Source organism: Theropithecus gelada, chromosome 11 (genome assembly GCF_003255815.1).
Source record: "Theropithecus gelada isolate Dixy chromosome 11, Tgel_1.0, whole genome shotgun sequence".
NCBI lineage: Eukaryota > Metazoa > Chordata > Mammalia > Primates > Cercopithecidae > Theropithecus > Theropithecus gelada.
Window position 1 is genome coordinate 33658353 of NC_037679.1, and position 19243 is coordinate 33677595.

Consider the following 19243-nt stretch of genomic DNA (forward strand, 5'->3'; position numbering starts at 1 on the left):
AACTACTAGCATGTTTCACTAATCAAGACAAGTCCAAGAAATAGTTTACATGTCGTGGTAGAAATTCCTCACCAACTGTCAGAGTGCATGATTGTGTTTGGCAAAACTAGGGTTAGCTGGATCAAGATTTTCTAAAAAGTTACCAGGGGAAAAAGCAATCAATATAACGCCATAAAAACATTAAAAATTGATGTAAGAAAAAGTTCCAGAAGACATTTATGTCTAGAAGAAACCTAGCTTGTCAGCCTTGTAAACCTACTCTAATGGCTAAACTTTCTTCAGAATCATCTTTGTTTTCAATAATACAGCATCCTAATCTACTAAGATAAATTTTTACCCCAGATTTTAGATATAATAGGGTATTATGTCTGCCAAATAGATCAGGAAAAAAATAGTAGTTCAAATTTGTGATAAGGAAACTTCAGTGAGAGAAATAGAAAGACATAAAGTAAAAGTAGCAAAACGTTCATAAGTAAATCTGAGTGAAAGATAGGTATATAGACAGTATATATTAATATTCTTGCAATTTTTTATAAGTTTGAAATTCCTTTAAGATGGGGGTTTTTGACAGTCCCTTTTAACTGTTACTACAACCATGCTTCCTAATCATAAATTATTTTCAGCATTCAAATATACATTTTTCTAGGCTCATCCTTATATCTACATAAATTATAAACAATTATCTTTTTCTATACTATTATGTAGACTTTTTCACAGAAGACGAGGACGTCAATGATAGTCTATTTTTATTTAAGAAATAGTTTATCAGCTTCAGAGGCAGTTTCATAAGCCATTTAAAACATATTTTAAAAATACAAATCATCCCCAACTAATAATAGTTCAACTTATGATTTTTCAACTTTATGATGGGGTGAAAGTGACATAAGCATTCAGTAGAAATAGTACTTTGAGTACCCATACAACCATTCTGCTCTTCACTTTTAGTAGGGTATGCAATAAGTTACAAGAGATATTTTACTTCATTATAAAATAGACTGTGTTGGATAATTTTGCCCAACTGTAGGCTAATGTAAGTGTTCTGAGCACATTTAAGGTAAGCTAAACTAAGCCATGGAACTTAGTAGGTTAGGTGTATTAAATGAATTTCTGATTTGTAATATTTTTTACTTACAATAGGTTTATAATGACATCAGTCTATCATAAATCAAGGAGCATGGAATTTTATGCTTACACATACAAATGCATGGAAATTTTTCTGGAGATCTTCCGAAGCCTTTTTAGATCAAACTGGCTCTAAATAACTGATATATTAAAATATCAACTTTTAAAAATGTTTTATTATGCAAACTATTAAAATTGCCACATTAGTATAATATTCTACTTACTAACTATAGGTAGCTTAGAATTACTGTTTCTTTCTCTTTGGTAGATTATAATCTAGAGTTGTCATAAATACCAACGTTCAATAAATTGCCTTGATTTCAATTTAATAGGGCAGATTCAAATCATAAATTTATTTTAGACATTGTGATTATAGCAGCACACCTCAATTTAATATGAAATTGTGGCACTCTGAATTTCATGCAAGCCTTAATAATTATTTTCTAAATGCAAATTTTGAAAACTAGATTTCAGCAGAGGATGAATTTGAAACTTCAAGCTAGCTATGCCTGGGAGGATATGCCAGTATTTACTTGAGTTGAGTTATGACACACATACATATATTTTACCAAATTGTTGATGAAATGCCATTGTTTATTTCTAATATATAGTTTAATGAAAAAGTGCTGTTTAAAAGAGAAGATAACATGGCAAAATGTTCCCTCCCTCTCTGATTTACTATTCATTTATCTTAAAATACTTGAGTGAGTAAAGAAACATGGAGTTTTAATTAATATTCTATAAGCAAAAGTAAAAGTGGACTTCCTAAAAGTCAACGTCCCTAGATAATTTTTTTAACTAAAAATGATCATTCACAAGCAACATCATTGGATGTTAGGAAAGCTAATTTCAACACACAGTTGGTATTCAATAGCTAAATAATTCTCTTAGCCCTAAAATGTGGAAGCAATTCAAGATGCTCTAGAGAGCAGAATAGATTAATTTGATAAAGAAACCCTTAGACACCCAGTTTAGGATTCGACATTTGAGCTTCATGGACCAATATACAGAAGAATATACTTTCCTTTTAACTGGGTGGAATCCATTTCCTCAGATTCCTCAATACATAGAAATTTAATTTTCAAAGAAAAATTTAGAAAACATGAGTCAGCCAGTTTATTAAAAAAGTGAATCACCCTCTTGCTCAAGTGCACCTGATAGTTAATGGCCGAAATATGACAACAATTAAGGGCTTTTGACTACACTCCCAGGTCTATCCCTTGAAGCACTCTGCCTCCCCACTCTATTTCATGCGAACACAAAAAAGTGTGGCTTTTATAAACATATCTTTTAGGGAATTTCAATCTTTAAAGAAAGCCTTTAAATAACAATTTAAAATGTGTTTCTCTTTGAAAGAGCTTATTCTGTCAGTGCATATATTACAATTACTGAATGGGAAGAGAATAATCAAAGACAATTAAAATATCATAATACATTCATTTTTACTTGCCTTAATTTGTGCACAATTTTAAGCAATATTTTTAAAGATTATTTATAAATACCTAATCTATGTTACTTTCTTTGTATTGAGAAAATAATTTAGATAATAAAAAATTTCTAGGCTGGGGCGGTGGCTCATGCCTGTAATCCCAGCACTTTGGGAGGCCGAGGTGGGCTGGTCAGGAATGAGACGATCCTGGCTAACATGGTTAAACCCCGTCTCTACTAAAAAAATACAAAAAAATAGCCAAGTGTGGTGGTGGGTGCCTGTAATCCCAGCTACTCGGGAGGTTGAGGCAGGAAAATGGCATGAACCCAGCAGACAGAGCTTGCAGTAAGCAGAAATCACGCAACTACACTCCAACTCCTGAGAGGCAGAGTGAGACTCCGTCTCAAAATAAAATAAAATAAAATAAAATAAAAATTTAAAAAATCAATTTTAAATGTTATTTTTATACTAAAGGTTTAAGTAACACCTCAGTCTTATTAATTGTAAGAGAACTAAGGAGTTTTTTTCAACTTTTTTTGGTGGTATGTTATTGATTTAAGGCTGATTTAACATAAAGAGTTTCAGTGTGTATCTATCAGAAGTAAGACAACCTGGTTAAATGATATAAGTAGAAAAGAGGTGACAAGGTGATGATGACTGCTATTGCAAATATTTGATGTCATGATGGTGTTCCTTTTGTAAGATGAAATGTAGTAAAATACTGACAGGAAGTCTAAACCTAGACATGATCCAGATTATTTGAATTTCAATTAATATGAAGTTTTTCTGTATATATTTTGAAATATATTTTTATTGATGACTCTTCTTAATTACATAAATTGAGTACTTGTATTCCAACTTTCACAACACAAGGAGGATTTAAGGGACAATCTTCTTCTCTTCTGCCAAAATCAAACATGCAAAGACTCTCATGACAATTTCCAAGAACAAATTATATGGGAGCCAATCACTATAAAGAACAAATGTCCACTATTAAGTCCTTCTAATTCCTTGCTACTTATAAAGTGGTCACTAGCACATATCAAAGTATGTTAGAAATAGAGAAAAGGAGGCCCCATCCCAAATTTACAAAATCATACTCTACATTTTTAAAAGATCTCTGAGTGATTCATATACATGGTTTTAGAAGCACTGCTTTAAATTTGGAGAAAGCATGAGAAAGAAGGAATTTGTGTAAACAATTGTATTTATATCTATTTTCTCATGTAACTAAGTATGCTACAGTACTAGTTATACAACAGAATATTATATACTACTGTATTTGTCAAGCACTGTGTGAAGACATTCATAAAATTTATTGCTGTGTTTTAAATCTCACAACAAACCTATATGATGAGAACTGTTATTGACATTTTGCAAAAGGAAAACTGAGATTTACAGAAGTAGACAGGACAAGATCACACAGACAGTAACGGGTAGGAGACAGTCTGATCAAAGAACTTGTGCATTTAATCATTATACGGGCTAGCATGTGGCTATGTGGAGATTTCAATTTATATCAAACTATGATGCCAATTTTTGAATGTAAAACATATAAATTATACAAAGACTATGATGAATAAAAAAATCCTGCCCCATAGTTCCAAAAAAAAAACAAAAAAAAACTTATAGTACATAAGTCTTAAAGTCTAGGCTTTCAAAATGCTCCCTATCAGCCAATTTATGTTTTTTAAAATGGTAAAATACGCAATCAGAAAAGTTTGCATGGGTACAAATACTGGCTACTCACAAACAAAATAAATTTAATCTTCTATTCATGAAAACAAAAGAGTGAGTGATATGGTTTGGCTCTTTGTCCCTACCCAAATCTCATGTCTAATTGTAATCCTCACATGTCAGGGGAGCTGGTGGGAGGTGATTGGATCATGGGGGAGTATTCTCCCTTGCTGTTTTTGTGATAGTGAGTTCTCATGAGATTTGATGCTTTAAAAGCGTGTGCCACTTCCCCTTTCGCTCTCTCTCCCTCTTGCTACCATGTGAAGTAGGTCCTTGCTTCCCCTTCAACTTCTGTCATAATTGCAAGTTTCCTGAGGCTTCCCAGTCATGCTTCCTGTTAAGCCTGTGGAACTGTGAGTCAGTTAAACCTATTTTCTTCATAAATTATCCAATCTCAGGTAGTTTTTAATAGCAGTGTGAAAACGAACTAATACAGTGAGATATTAAGAATGAATTCTAGGCCAGGCAAGGTGGCTCATGCCTGTAATCCCAGCATTTGGGAGGCTGAGCATTTAGTTGCCCCTGGGCCAGGGGGCAGCTAAAAGGCCCGCAACCCGGAATCACTTGAGTTCAGGAGTTCAAGCTGGGGCAACACAGCAAGACCTCCTCTGCTGCTAAAAAAAAAAAGAAGAAAGAAAAAAGAAAAGAAAAGAAATTAGTCTGGGGTTGTGGTGCACCCCTGTAGTCCCAGCTACTTGGGAGGCTGAGGTGGTAGGACTCTTTGTGCCCTGGAGATCCAGGCTGCAGTGAACTATGATGGTGCCACTGCACTCCAACCTGGGCAATACAGCGAGATCTTGTGTCGAAAATAAAAATAAAGAATGAATAAATCCTAAAATATTTAGATGTTTAGATGATCATATACATTAGAAAATAAGTATTTTATCTGATTAAAAGATACATGTCTCTCCTTTAATCTGGACAGAAAAGTAAAGAATCAGACAGATATAAATATGTATTTTGTATTTTTCTTTCATTGGTTAACAATAATTTTAAAAAAAATTATAAAGATAATACAGACTGCTCTATTTCACAGCAGTTCTTGGGACCAAAAAGTGAGCAAAAAATAAAGGAAATACTACAGCGATTTTTCTTATATTCAAGTTCATAACTAATATGATTAAAAATAGTTAACATTTACTGAACCATTGCTCACATGTAAGGCACTGTCGCAAGATTTTTTAAAATATAATTTAATCTTAACCATGAAATAAGAATTAGCTTTTCTTTCAGATGAGGAAACACTAAACTGTTAAATGTTGGCTTCGGGATTTAAACTTAGGTAGACTGGCTCCCGTTCTCACAAATCATGCATATAATTTTAGGAAAAGTTTTATCTCCCATATATTTAACATATTTCAGATTTCCTCCCTCTTTAAGACAGAATACACACCTAATTTTTTTCTCTGAATTATTTTAGAGGTGTACATTACCATCTCTTTATAGTCACATTGCCTTAATGATCTTATAAGTGAGATAGATGCCATGGGTTTATTTGATCAATATATATGAATTACGCCTTTAGTGCCAAGTTTCCAGTTTTTTCATTCAAAAAAAGACCGAAAGATAAATTATGCTGTAATTTGTTTCCTTGCACCATCTAGTGGATTTAAATGACAACTGCGGCATTGCTATAAACGATTCACTAGTCAATCATGTAAGTCAAATTTTCAAACACATCCCGAGAACTGTTCCTAAAATGTTTCCAATCACACCACAACAGTGCATATTATTAAATTTTTCCGTTTTTCAGAGGATATCAGTTAAGCATGGCTGCTGAATTAATTAGCGAATGTTTAAATTTACAAATAAAGTAACATAAAATAATATCTTCGCAATCTTTTAATAATCGGAGATAAAGGAAGTCGTACACTATGTTCATTGCGTTCCTTTTCACAAACTCAAACGCTCTCAAAGCCGCAGCGCGCTGAGAGGCTCCACGAGTCTGCGCGGAACCCCTGCGCAGGCGCTCTGAGGAGCGGAAGCGGGGAGGCGGGGCTAGGCTCGACAGGGGAGCGGAAGAGGCCCCGGCGGCTGGGTGAGGCGCTGAGACGGTTTGGCGGTGTGTCGTGGGCCAGGCGCAGCTAAAAGGCCCGCAACCCGGGATACGCCAAAACAAACAGAAGGACTTGGGATTCCGGAGCAGTCGCCCCTGTCGCTGCTGCTGCCGCCGCGGACACCACCGACCCCGCTGCCAGAGGACTGGGCTCTGAAAGGCGTCTAGGCCTAGGCGCGGCCCGTGGAGCCAGACGTGTTGCTGCCGTGAGTAAAACGAGCGCCCTCTCCGCAGTCGTTTACAAATTAAAATGGAGGAAATTTCGTTGGCCAATCTGGATACTAACAAGCTAGAGGCCATCGCTCAGGAGATTTACGTAGACCTGATAGAGGATTCTTGTTTGGGATTCTGCTTTGAGGTGCACCGGGCAGTCAAGTGCGGCTACTTCTACCTGGAGTTCGCAGAGACTGGTAGCGTGAAGGATTTTGGCATTCAGCCAGTGGAAGACAAAGGAGCGTGCCGCCTACCGCTTTGCTCCCTTCCCGGAGAACCTGGGAATGGGCCTGATCAGCAGCTGCAGCGCTCACCTCCGGAATTCCAGTAGCTGCAAAATGAGAGTCTGAAAGTGGCCAGGACAATAACATAGACTGGTCCTGTGGCTTGGAGGAGTAAGCTAAGTAGAAAAAAAGTAGAAAAATCAGACAAAAGTTCTAATTCCCCTTGAAGATACTAGCATTTAAAAACCCAAAGTGGATAATTTAGGAATCCTTTTTTTAAAGTGTATTACCTGGAGCAAGCTCTGAAGCCCTGGGCAGGAGGAGCTGCACAGCCTGCGGGCCATGCAGTGCCTGTTGATCTCTAAACACACCAGGATGTGCGCAAGATTCTGTAGTGCCCCCCAATGCACAGGTGAGCAGTTGTGTGCCCAGCATATAAAATTTTTGGTTCCTCAGCCTTTCTGTCTGCCTGATGTCAAGGGCTTCCTGGACAGTTTGGACATCACAGTTCGTCAGGCCGTAATCAGTGGCCTGCAGTGGGACTGCCCCTTTGATATCTGAACCTTTGATGTGGGCTTCTCTGAGACAAGTAAATGTCAGGTGCAAAATCTGGATACTAACATTTTCAATTTGTGAAATCCAAGAAAAAGAAGTCTCAAGTTTGATAGGGAAGCTCTGTAGCCTTGACTCCAGCAAGAAGAAAAGGTCAAAACCACCTGTTTCCCAAAAGTCCAGACTTTACAGTGATTCAGCTGAGTTGAGGACAGCGCCTAGCATTTGGCTGAGCAGAGCCCTCTTCCTTGCCCTCCAACCTGGTGGCATAGGCTTGGCAAATGGACAACTTGGTTGTCCAGGCAGGCTGAGGATTCGATTATGATCCCCTGGGGAGGTAGCAGGGACCTCTGCAACTATGCACGATCTCTCAAACTTCAAGATTCATGTCTGGATGTGTTATGCTGTGGACATAAGTTTAGTAGGGCAGTCACTTCCTACTCTGAGTTACTGGTTACCTAGCCACTCCATGGGTATGACTTGGTCATTAAGCCAGTTCACTACCTGCCTCCCACCCTGGGGTCAGGACTGAACTATAGAAGAGCAGCATGGCTGTGCAGGAGGCTATGGTTTGAAAACTGAGCCCAGAGGGCACTTTCAGCTGCCCCCAATAATGTGAATGGATTAGTGCTGGGAGCCAAGGAGCAGGACTGGATTATCTCATCTGACTGTGTGCAGAATCCTGTTGAATGTCCCTGTTTCTTTGGTTGGATAGTCAGAGCTCTGCTATGGTGAACATCCAGACTGTCACCACCTTCTCTCTGCCCCTCGAAAGGGGCAGTCCTTTCCACTTGGTCCCCTTTGGATCTTGACAAGAGGAGCAGTCCTTTTATTGTTAGATGTCAGAGAAAGAGCTCCAGAATCTCCTGACTTTAGGGAATGGTATAGGGGAAGATGGGAAGTAAGAGCCACATATCAAACTACCCTCCACTTTATTCCCTAAGCGAGGGTTTATGAAGTATAAAGGGGTGGGAGCCCCGAGGTGAGCAGAACGGTGCTGCTTTATTTGAAATGTTTTCTTACCTCATTCTGTGCCCCAGTAGGGGGTCCAGCCTCATCTGTCTGGCTTGGCTCCATGTTCCTCCTGTCCCTTGCTCCACTGCCTATCTGGTGCCCCAGGTGCTGCTTCCACTCCAGCTCTCACATTGACCAGTTTCAGTTCAGCTCTTAATGCTCCTGCTTCTGAAGCCTGCCCAATTTCTTTTTTCTTGGCCTCTGTTTTTTTGTTTTTGTTTCTTTTTTCTTTCTTTCTTTTGTCTCTTGTTTTTGTAGAAGATTCAGAAAAGAATCTTTCTTATGGCTCCCTCTGTTGGGATTGGAATTGGAAGAGAACTTAATTTTTTGTATTTAAAATGCAGTATCATGCCTAAGCATTTCTCCTGTATAGGACTGCCTTGCTAGTGTGCCCTCTTGCTGTGTCTTACTTCATAAGGAGTTGTATCTTCCCACCTCCATTTCAATACTGCTTGTTAGGACCTAAGCAGAAGAGCAGTAAAGGCTGGTTGACACACAGGGGGATGGAGTTGGTCCTTATCCGTTCTCTAACCCTTGCTGTGCATGTATCGGTCCTTATCCCAGAAGGTACTATTTAGACTGTGTAGACTGATTTAGATTGCATACTGTAGAGGATTAAGGAAACCATAGAGATTGGGCCTTGGAACTGTTACTGCCTTCTCTTAGAGTTGTCCTGATCAGGCTTGGGGCCTAGTTACAGATTAGTCTTAAAGAGTCACAGTAACTTTTAAAAAAATCAAACCTTGCAAAAGCTAAAATAATTTGGAGATATCTTTGCCCTTGACTTGTAGACATCTAAGAGGATGAAGAAAGGAGAGTCTAAGTGAGACTCTGGCCTACTTCCTAACAATGTCTTGGAAGTGGGATGATAGTAAAGGAGAAAGGCCACGGTCCAATCCCTCTACCTTCAGATAGGGAACTCAAATCCTGAAATTACTGTTTTCTTTCTGGCCTTTTCTCCTGGTTAGAGGAGGAAGTGGGAAGTAGTTTTGAGTAATACTTTGTTCATATTACTCTCTTTTTTTGTTTTTGTTTTTTTGTTTGTTTCTGGCCCCTCTACCAATAGGGCAATAGCCCCCTACCCTGGATGGGTATAAGGTGGGCTTGGTCCAACAGGTGCCCAGAGGGTACAGACTCCTTTCTGGGGAGAGAATGCTCCCTACCATATAGTTGACAGTGGTTAGGAACTCTCCCTTTCCCTACCTATCTTCCTTTTAACAACAGAATTCCTGTTTTTCCCTTCTTGATTAAGTGTATTGATCACCCTGCAATCCTATTATGTATCTGAGTGTGTGTGTGTGTGTATGTATGTGTTATGGGGGAAGGGGGGGTTCTTTAAAATTTCTGTGGTTTGTGGCTTTTTCTTCCATACATTAGTTCCCACCATCGCATGCCCAGGGACCACTGCCTGGCATTATCGCATGCTGGGATCATCGGGGGAGGGTAGTGAAGCTCACCACTGTCCTTTGTTTTGGAGATTCTTATTTTTGCATAAGTAGTCCATCCTATGCAGATAGCTGACTAACTGTATTCCCCTTTCCCCTATGGCTGCTGATGTAAATAAACTGCATCTCCCCATTGGTAAACAGTAATAAACAAAATTTTAAAAAATGTCTATTTGGACTCTATATGCATCTTTTAAAACTGTATGTTTTTAGGCGTCGACATAATAAGATAAATGTTGAATTAATTGCTGTTGAACCTTAATACTTTCTCCCTAACAGGAGTTCTATCAGAATGGAGAAACTGTCCACCCTTGTTTCTCAGTTTGGCCTGCAAATTTAACTGTCTGTATCATACAGTGAAAGAGTCAAACCATATACAATCATCCCTTTTCCATATGAGGTAAGAAGGTGTTAAAGTAAGTCCAGTGCTGTCACTAAAAGCCCACTGTGAAAGATAGTTCCATTTGAATTGAACTCAATATATCCTAGTATGTACATTTTACCATCAATTTAAGCTAATATCCTTGCTCTCAAAAGGTAAGTGATTCACAACAGACGATGGTTCTGCCTTTGTAATTTTTTTCTCAATACTTAAAAAAAATTTACCTCAACAATTTAGATCTTTCATTTCATTTTTAATATTAATTCTGAGGTTTTTCATCCCATTCCTAACCCACAGTTTGAGCACTTTCCCTAGAAACTACTTAGTGATCCTGTGTCCTAATAAGTCTCTTGCTAAGTGTTCTAATTTATTAAAGTTTCATATTGGAAATAATATTGAGATTAATAAAAATTTCAGAAATGGGTCCAGAGAAGAATCTTTGACTCAATAGGATACCTCAGGGAAGCTTATAGATGTGTAACATGGTATTGAGTCTCTAGGAGCACTCAATGTACTTGTCACTGTCCAGTTTAAATAGACCAGGGCCAACGTAGTGATTTGGGAAAACTTAAAAATTTGACGTGTAAAACCCATGATGCAACCATAACAAGAGAAATTCTTCAAATGAAATTTCACCAAGATTATTTTGCCTTAAGTAAGATTTCTACTACTTTTATTAAAATTCACTGTCGGGATCTACTATCAATTAGTTTTCAAATGCATCTGCAGCAAATATTTTTGGTTCCTATTTTGTAGGTTTGGAGTTTAATATATTTAGTACTAAGCTAATTAGTTTTCTAAAAAGATAATTGCAAGACCCATGCTTTACCAAATACTTGACAATGGGACTTGGAAGGTTATTATGTTTTCTAATTAGTATGATCTTTAAAGAAAAAAAAAAAGAAAAAACACATCGCATACCTTTTAACTACCCATGTTTAACTTCCTAGATTTAGCATTTTAACTACAGCATGTAGCATCAGGTCAAGAACCTGATAAATGATTGCTTGATGTTGACAAAGACAAAATGAAGTATGCTGAAGTAACTAAAAATTCAGGAAGAACTTTCTTTGCACACATTAATAAGTAAAATTGCCTTCTCTTAAGACCTATCTGAAGTGTTGTAAAGTTTTTCTTATAATTTTTTAAAAGAGTGTTATGAATAAACTATTTGTGTGCTAAAAGCACAATAGTTACTAAATTTATTTTCATGTTGGTATTTAATTATGGTTAACGAATTGCCAGTTTTCAAGTCAGCGAGAGATAATATCAGATTTCAGAAGTTTTTCTCTGCTGTGAAGGATTATGAGCTCTCTGATTTTCATTTATTTTCCAAAAGATGCCCATAATGTTGCTTTGGAGGACAGCATTAGAAGTGATGTTCCTATTCAAAAAGGTTTTGCGGATAAACCTTAAACTATTGGGATTTTTTTGTTTGTATTTTTCCATTTTTGAAAACATTTTCAATCGTATATTTCTTGAGACTCATTGGAAATATGTGAACCAAAAAGTAAATACTAAATTGACTTTAGAGATGAAAAAAATATCTTCAGCAGCAGTGACTTGCCCATAGTTCCAAATGCAAAAATTTGCAAGTGGTGGAAGCAAAAGTAGAATGCTGGTGTTGTGACTCCTAGGTCAGTGGTCTTTGTTGAAGCAGTGGAATAATAACAAATTAAAAACAAAACAGAATGAAAAATCCATGATTCTTATGAACAACCTTAGGGCAATGAATTTGAAAACAGAAAAAAGGGAAGTCTATTTTAAAAAAGAACTCAAAAGTAACTCAAGGAATTGTAAATTTTTAAAGTAAATTAATACATCTATAACTTTTAAAACACCACACAATTAGAAATTATAGACATACAGCAAATGAAACAATGACAAAAACATAGGCAAAATAATATCAAAATAGATTCTTTTCATGTGGATGTTAGCAAACCAACTCCTTTAAAATAACAAAAGTAAACGTCAACAAGTCAGGTTAATCACAGGATGGCAAGATTTCAGCTCAAAATCATCACATTATCATTAGAGAAAATCCATGTGAAAATTTGAATTGATACTGAAAAATAGTTTGAAAAAATTCAATATGAATTATTGCCTTAAAAAAAGACATCAACAATATAGAAACAAAAGTTCAAGAACTTATACACACTGCAAAAGGGTATGTACCAAAAATCTACACCGATTGCCATGCTTAATAATGAATACTTGGAAGCACTCCCTTTAAAAGCAGGAATGGAAGAAACAAAATTTTTACTGTTCTAAGATGATAGTTACATGAACAATTTTATAGAATCTAGAAACAGTTGTTCTCAGGTGACATCTACATCTACATGGATTATTTTATAGAATCTACAAACATACCTTTGAAAGTAGTGAGAAAATTTAGCAAAGTTGCTGGATATAAGACCAATATCTAAAATCAGAATACCAACATTTAAAAAGTGTTATTAAATTTAGATTGTAATTCAACAAGTTATAACGGTCCTATGAAATAATATCACAAGAAATGTGTAAGATTTTATAAAGAAAATAATATTTTCTAATATGTTGGGAAAATCCCAAGTAAACGGAGAGGATGTTCACGTATAGAAAATGCAATCAGTATTGCTCCAAATATGTGAATTAGAAGCAATCTATATTACAATCCAAATAGATGTGCTCATGGAACTTGACAAATTAATTTTAAGATTTATGTGAACACCAGATGCTAGAATAGACAAGATCTTTTTCACAAATGTATATTGTAGTTTCGGTGCAGAAACAATGGAATGGAATAGAGTTTAGAATTGGAAACACAGATTACACGTTTATGTCTTCTTGATGTGTGATTAAATTTGTATTATAATCAGTGGAATATAAACCAATATATTGTTCTGGAATAGATTATCCATGAATAAATAATAAAACTGTGCTCAGATGCAAAATTCCCAAATGGATTAAAGATTTAATGTGTAAAAGTAAAATGTAAAAACTTTCTAGAAAAATATAGGAGGATATGTTCATAATTGTGTGTAAGAGGAAAATTTCTTAAAAGTACAAAACATAGAGAAAAGATAGATGTATTGGACCATAAGAAAAACAGAACTTTCTGTTCATTAAATCATATTGGTTTGAAAGAAACAAACCAATAACCCAGTGTGCTAGTTGTTTAGTTCTTATAACTGATAAAAGATTATTAACAAAATAGTTGTACAATTGCCAAGTGTACAAAGTAAAAGAACAACTCATTCTTACAAAAAGAAATATGAATGGCTAAAAAGTTGTAAAAGTTTACTTAGGTTCAAAAAAATGCAAACTAAAAGCAAAATACTAATTTACCCTACTCAGTATGATTAACTTTTTTTAAATGGTGATGACATCAACTCTGAAAGGCATATGGAGCAATTAAAACACATAAAGTGCTAGTGGTCTGTAAATTGGTTAAAAAAGAATTTAGAAATATCTACTGTGGTTGAAGACAAAAGTAACCAATACCTCAATATTTCCACCTGTTGCAGCATTATATGTAATAGGAAAAAATTCAAAGCAATATACCCACTTGAAATATATATAGTCACTATACAGAAGTGAGAGTAAACCAGAGCTGTAAAAATAAAATAGTAAAACATATTTTAGTTTGCCCCATTTCATTTGATGTTTAACAATAGGCAAGTCAATGCTATGTATTTAATTGTGTATATGTAATAAACTACCAAAAATATTGGATCAGACTTCCACTTTCATATTTATGGTCGTGTAGATAGCAGACTAATTGATATAGGACGTCTGTATGCTAAATAAACTGCGGTAAAGATACTCTTAAATGCATTACTATCTTCCCAAAGAAGTAAAGGAAATACTCAGAATACCCATGGCTGTCTTCTAACGCACACACACCCCAAAGATACAAATGAAAACAGAAAAGGAAAGTGCACCGGGAAAAATATAGATACCATATGGGAATGGGGGATTAGGTCCTGATCATCACAAATTGAAACTGTAAATACAAGATGCCTGAAACAAGGTTTATATCTTTGGTGATAGGATGGGCAGAGTAAAACTAGATAGATTGATAAATGATTGATTAATGGGTGGATAGATAAGAGAAACCTTCCTTACTTTAGAGAGGACAGATGAGAAAGAAAGACTGTGCTATTGCCTGAGGTGAAATGAATTGACTAAAATAATAATCATGCCGTTATCATCAACATTTACTTTGGGAATGTGCACCCATACACTTGGTTTCACATAGCTACCCTACCCTGCCAGTCAGAGAAACTTTGACCTGAGAATTACATAATGTATTGAAAATGATACTGTACCTCTTAGCTACCTGACAAAATTTTGTTCCTTTAGCATTTTCACAAAACATAAGTTTGCAATAAAAGAAGCATCTGTTTCTTTAAAGATTTCATTTATATCCATCATACTTTGTATCTTATAAGTCTGTTTACAAGAAAGGAATTCTAGCTCTACAGTTTGTTATTTCTGCTGACTCTACATAATTAGAACTTTCTTATAAATAGAGTTATTAAATATAGAATATGGCCATAAATGAAATATGTACGTTAATAGATGGAATTTTAAACATGAGCAAAGAACAGGAGAAAATAATGCAGTTTTAAAAATGAAAGTAATAGAAATAAAAGTGAAAAGAATGTATGCCAAAAAAATTTAACCTCGTTGTATAGGTAAAATATCAGTTTACTCAAGCTGGGAAAAGAAGAAATGAATCAGAATGAAGCAGTTCATGCACAGCAGAGTAGTTGTGTTGCCTCCTTGTCTCCCAGTGATAAACCTACATGCCATTTTTTAAATAAAATAGATAATCAAAAAGTGAAAGTGCAGCAAAGAAAAAAGTGATAACACTTGAATTGCAATTGAATGTAATTGGAAGATGACTGATCTTCGGAATGGTGACACAACATTCTGGACGCCCAAGATATACAGCCAGAAGAACTCAGTCAATGAGAAAATTGGTCGTAATGAAAAAAGACGTTTCAGAAGACATAAAGCTGTCAATAAACAACATTAGATGTTACGTCAGATATTTCAAGATACTGAAAATGCACAGGGTAAGTTCTGGCTGAGCGCGGTGGCTCACATCTGTAATCTCAGCACTTTGGGAGGTCGAGTTGGATGGATCATTTGAGGTCAGGAGTTTAAGACCAGCCTGGCCAATGTACCACGTACAAAATACAATGTAAAAATACAAAAATTAGCCAGGCATGGTGGTGTGTGCCTGTAATCCCAGTTACTTGGGAGGCTGAGGCAGGAGAATCACTTGAACCTGGGAGATGGACGTTGCAGTGAGCTGGGATTGCACCACTGCACTCCAGCCTGGGCGACAGAGTGAGACTCAGTCTAAAAAAAAAAAAAAAGTATGCTGACAGAATTCTAGATTCCTGTCCCCTGGTTATTCAACCAAATAGTAATCTGCTGTGAAAGGATTTTGCAGATATAATTAAAGTCTCAAGTCAGTTGACCTTAACATATGGTGATTATGCAGGTGGCCTTGACCCAATCACATGAGCACTTCAAAATCAAAGTTTTCTTCATCTAGTAGTGGAAGAAGACAGTTTTTTAAGTGTGAGAAAGATTCAATGAACCGCTGCTTTCTTTGAAGATGGACTGGGCCACGTGAGAGGAATGTGGGTGCATCTAGGAGCTGATAGTGGCCTCCAGTTTACAGATAGCGAAGAAATAGGGATGTCAGACCTAAGACAATAATAGGTTGTGGATTGAATTCTGCAAAACAAACAAACAAAAAAACAAACAAAACCCTGAATGAGCTTGGAAGCAAATTGTTTGCCAGAGCATCCAGATAAGAGCCCAAACTAGCTAACACTTCATTGTCAACCTTATAAGACCCTTAGCACAAAACTCAGCCTAGCAGACTGTGACTTTAGAACTAGAGAACTGTGAGAAAATAAAAGAAGGTTGTTTTAAGAAGCTAAGTTTGTGATGTCATTATGCAACAATAAAAACCTAATACAGTCATAAGCTGATTCGGATTTAGGACTATGACAATTCACCACGGCACAGAAAAGATGCTTGTTCTGTGTCTTGATTTACATCTGAGAATATGAGAAAAAGGCTAGCAACGTTCAAACTATTTTGTGTGTGTGTGTGTGTGTGTGTGTGTGTGTGTGTGAGTGTGAGTTGAAGTGTGTGTGTGTGTGAGTGTGAGTTGAAGTGAAGCTGGAGTGAAGTGGCGTGATCCCAGCTTACTAGCGTACTGCAACCTCCATCTCCCGGGTTCAAGTATTTCCGGTCAGTTCAAACTATTATTGATAAATTTTGTACAAATAAAATACATTTATTCTCAATGTTTCTAATGTTGAAAATCACAGTGTATGTAAATGCTGCTTTTATTTTTCTTTTATTTTCCCTTACATTCATCACGCTTATCATGTTTATTAATAAGAAAGTTTTCAATATTGCAACAGTATTATTTTTGTTGCAATATTGTCACCAAATGATCTTAATTATTCCTGTTTATTATTAACATTGCTTTGCACAATTTTGGTTTGCATGGTCATTTTTATAGTCCTCCACACCGTGCAAAACTAGAGTTGACTATATCACTATTATTTATTTTCTTAAATATTTCAAGAGATATTAATACTGTATCTCTTCTGTTGAATTAATTCCAAGTTAAAAAAAATAGCAGTGAAGTAAACACTATTTTGCAGTGATAACTTGGGAAGTTTAGCTTAAAACTCCAAACATATGAGTCCCCCAGATAGCACTGACAGAAGAAGAAAAATAAGGAAAGCAGTTTGTAGCAAAAGGAAAGAAGAATATACACTAAATAGGGCATATTTAACCAAGAATCAAGAAGAGGAGAACGGTAGTACGGTATCTGATTAATGAAAAATCTAAGTGAATTACATGAATGAGAAAAAATACAAAGTATAAGAAGAAGGAAAAAGTTTGTAGGTATTGTACTCAAATATATGCATTCTAATCTTTATCCTTTCATTTATTATTAGAGTGAATTTGGGAAAGTAAGTTATTTTTTATGAATTTCAACTTTATAAAATGGAGATAGCAATGTACTTCAGTGTTACATGACCTACTACATGTAAATTTAATCTAGGTGGGGTAATAAGTGGTGATAAAATAAGGCTTTTTTGAGAAGATGGTATTTAAACTGAGAACTGAAGGATGACTTGCCTAGACAAAATTTGTCAGAGTACATGGAGAGTGAATTAGGGGTGGTATGTAAGAGAAGGATGGAGGTGTGGAAAAGGATTTAAAGCTAGTATGTTAGAGATAACCACTTAAATTGAAAATTTAAAGCTCTGGAGAAATGACCATGCATCTTGAATATTTAAAAACTCTCAGTTTTTAACATAAATTCATATGTCTTCTCCATCCCTATCAGGAGGTTTCAGGATGCTGTTTAATGGAATTGTCAATAGATGGTGATATTTATAATTGGCATAAACTCCTTACTAGGATCTTGTCAGGTAAGTAGATAGGTCGTAATTAGGAATATAATTCCAAAGGGCCTAAAAAGGCAATCTCTCATTAATACAAAAACACTTTATACCTGCCGGGTTAATCTTAATTTTCAAGATGAAGTGCTGTCTTAAAGACACAGTGACCTCCCCACTTTTAATGTGCATTTATTTCCTAAATTTACTCTTCCACTTCATTCTCCTCAGTCTCCCAGCTCTCACCATTTTCAGACACACACATGTACACACACACATGCATGCACAACACAGACATGCACACAGGAACGACATATAACTTTAAATCAAGCCCTGAGGTCCTCTCAGTTCAGAGTAAGGTTAGCTAATCTGCTTTTGCTCTTGCTGCTGTATGATTATTACAGTTCAAGGATTTACTTGCACTCTAGCCACTTTTGCAGTTTGAAGGTGGATTAGTGTTGCCCTCTTAAGTACTTCTTTTACAGCTAAACTTGCTTTTTGAATTTAAACTGCTTGTGTTATTTCTGCTTGATAATGGATTCAACAATGATTCAAAAATTGATTTAGATTTTGTATAATAGATTGGAAATAACAAGCTTAGTCTTGATTTTACAACAAACTGTGTGACTTCAATCAGATAACTTCATCTCTTTGGGCCAAGATTTCTTATTGATAACAGATAAGCTTGAATAAAACAATGTCTTAATTCCATTCAACACTCTATGAGTCTATGAGCTAAAAAGTTGGACAATCACTGCCAAAACCATCATATTCCCAAGGCTAGCTTACCATCTAAATACACAGATTTTATTATAGTTAGATTATTTTTATATTGTTCTAGGACTTTGCTTCAGACCTCTTATGACCTCTTTGATTAGAAATATATCTTTCTAAACAAGGATGTTATCTTTGTTTCAGATTTATGTATCCAAGGGCAAGCTAGATATCTCCAATTATAGGTATCACAGGGAACTCACATCTCGTATTATGCAAAACTGAAGCCTGGAGAGCCTATGCCCTGGTGAATTTTATTCATTCTAAATGTTGAGAACTGCTCTCCTAGGGAGAAAGCAAAAAATAACTTTATGTTAATCCCGTCAGTCCCCAGTAAGACATTCCTACGATGTTAGAGACCTAGGACAATTGGTTTTCTTTTCTGGCTGAGTTCCTATACATGTAAACTGTTTGACTTAAAAATGTATTACAAAAGTAATAGAACATGTGATAAATAGTGATTTATTGATAAATATTTAAAATAACAGAGAAAGGCTAACGTCATCTTTCTTTATGGCCCAATTGGTGCATGAGGATTTCATATTATTAAGGAAATATTGATTCTTATTTGGTCCAGGAATCATTGCTTCCTGTTCTTTATTGCAAATGTACTATTACCCGTTAATTTCATATCTCTCACTGCAAGAAAAAGGTAGCATGCTATTTTTACTCAAAATGACATTGCTTTTTGGACTCTTGTTCATATTGAAATAATATAAATGTCTTGCCTCTGCGATTTCCTAATACCCTTGATTTAATGCTGATTACATTATTCATGATGTGGAATCATCTGCCATACAACTATGAACATTCTATTCCAATGGCTATCTCAAAGTTTGTTAATATGTTTTGTTGGTTATGATCA

The 19243-nt window shown here is 35.8% G+C and overlaps 1 protein-coding gene across 1 annotated transcript; it reads left to right on the forward strand.

Annotated features, from left to right (window-relative positions):
* Positions 1–6258: 6258 nt before the first annotated feature.
* On the forward strand, positions 6259–9960 carry ATXN7L3B (ataxin 7 like 3B). Its single transcript, XM_025401793.1, has one exon. The coding sequence runs from the start codon at positions 6595–6597 to the stop codon at positions 6886–6888; it is 294 nt and encodes a 97-aa protein (XP_025257578.1). The 5' UTR covers positions 6259–6594; the 3' UTR covers positions 6889–9960.
* Positions 9961–19243: the final 9283 nt, after the last annotated feature.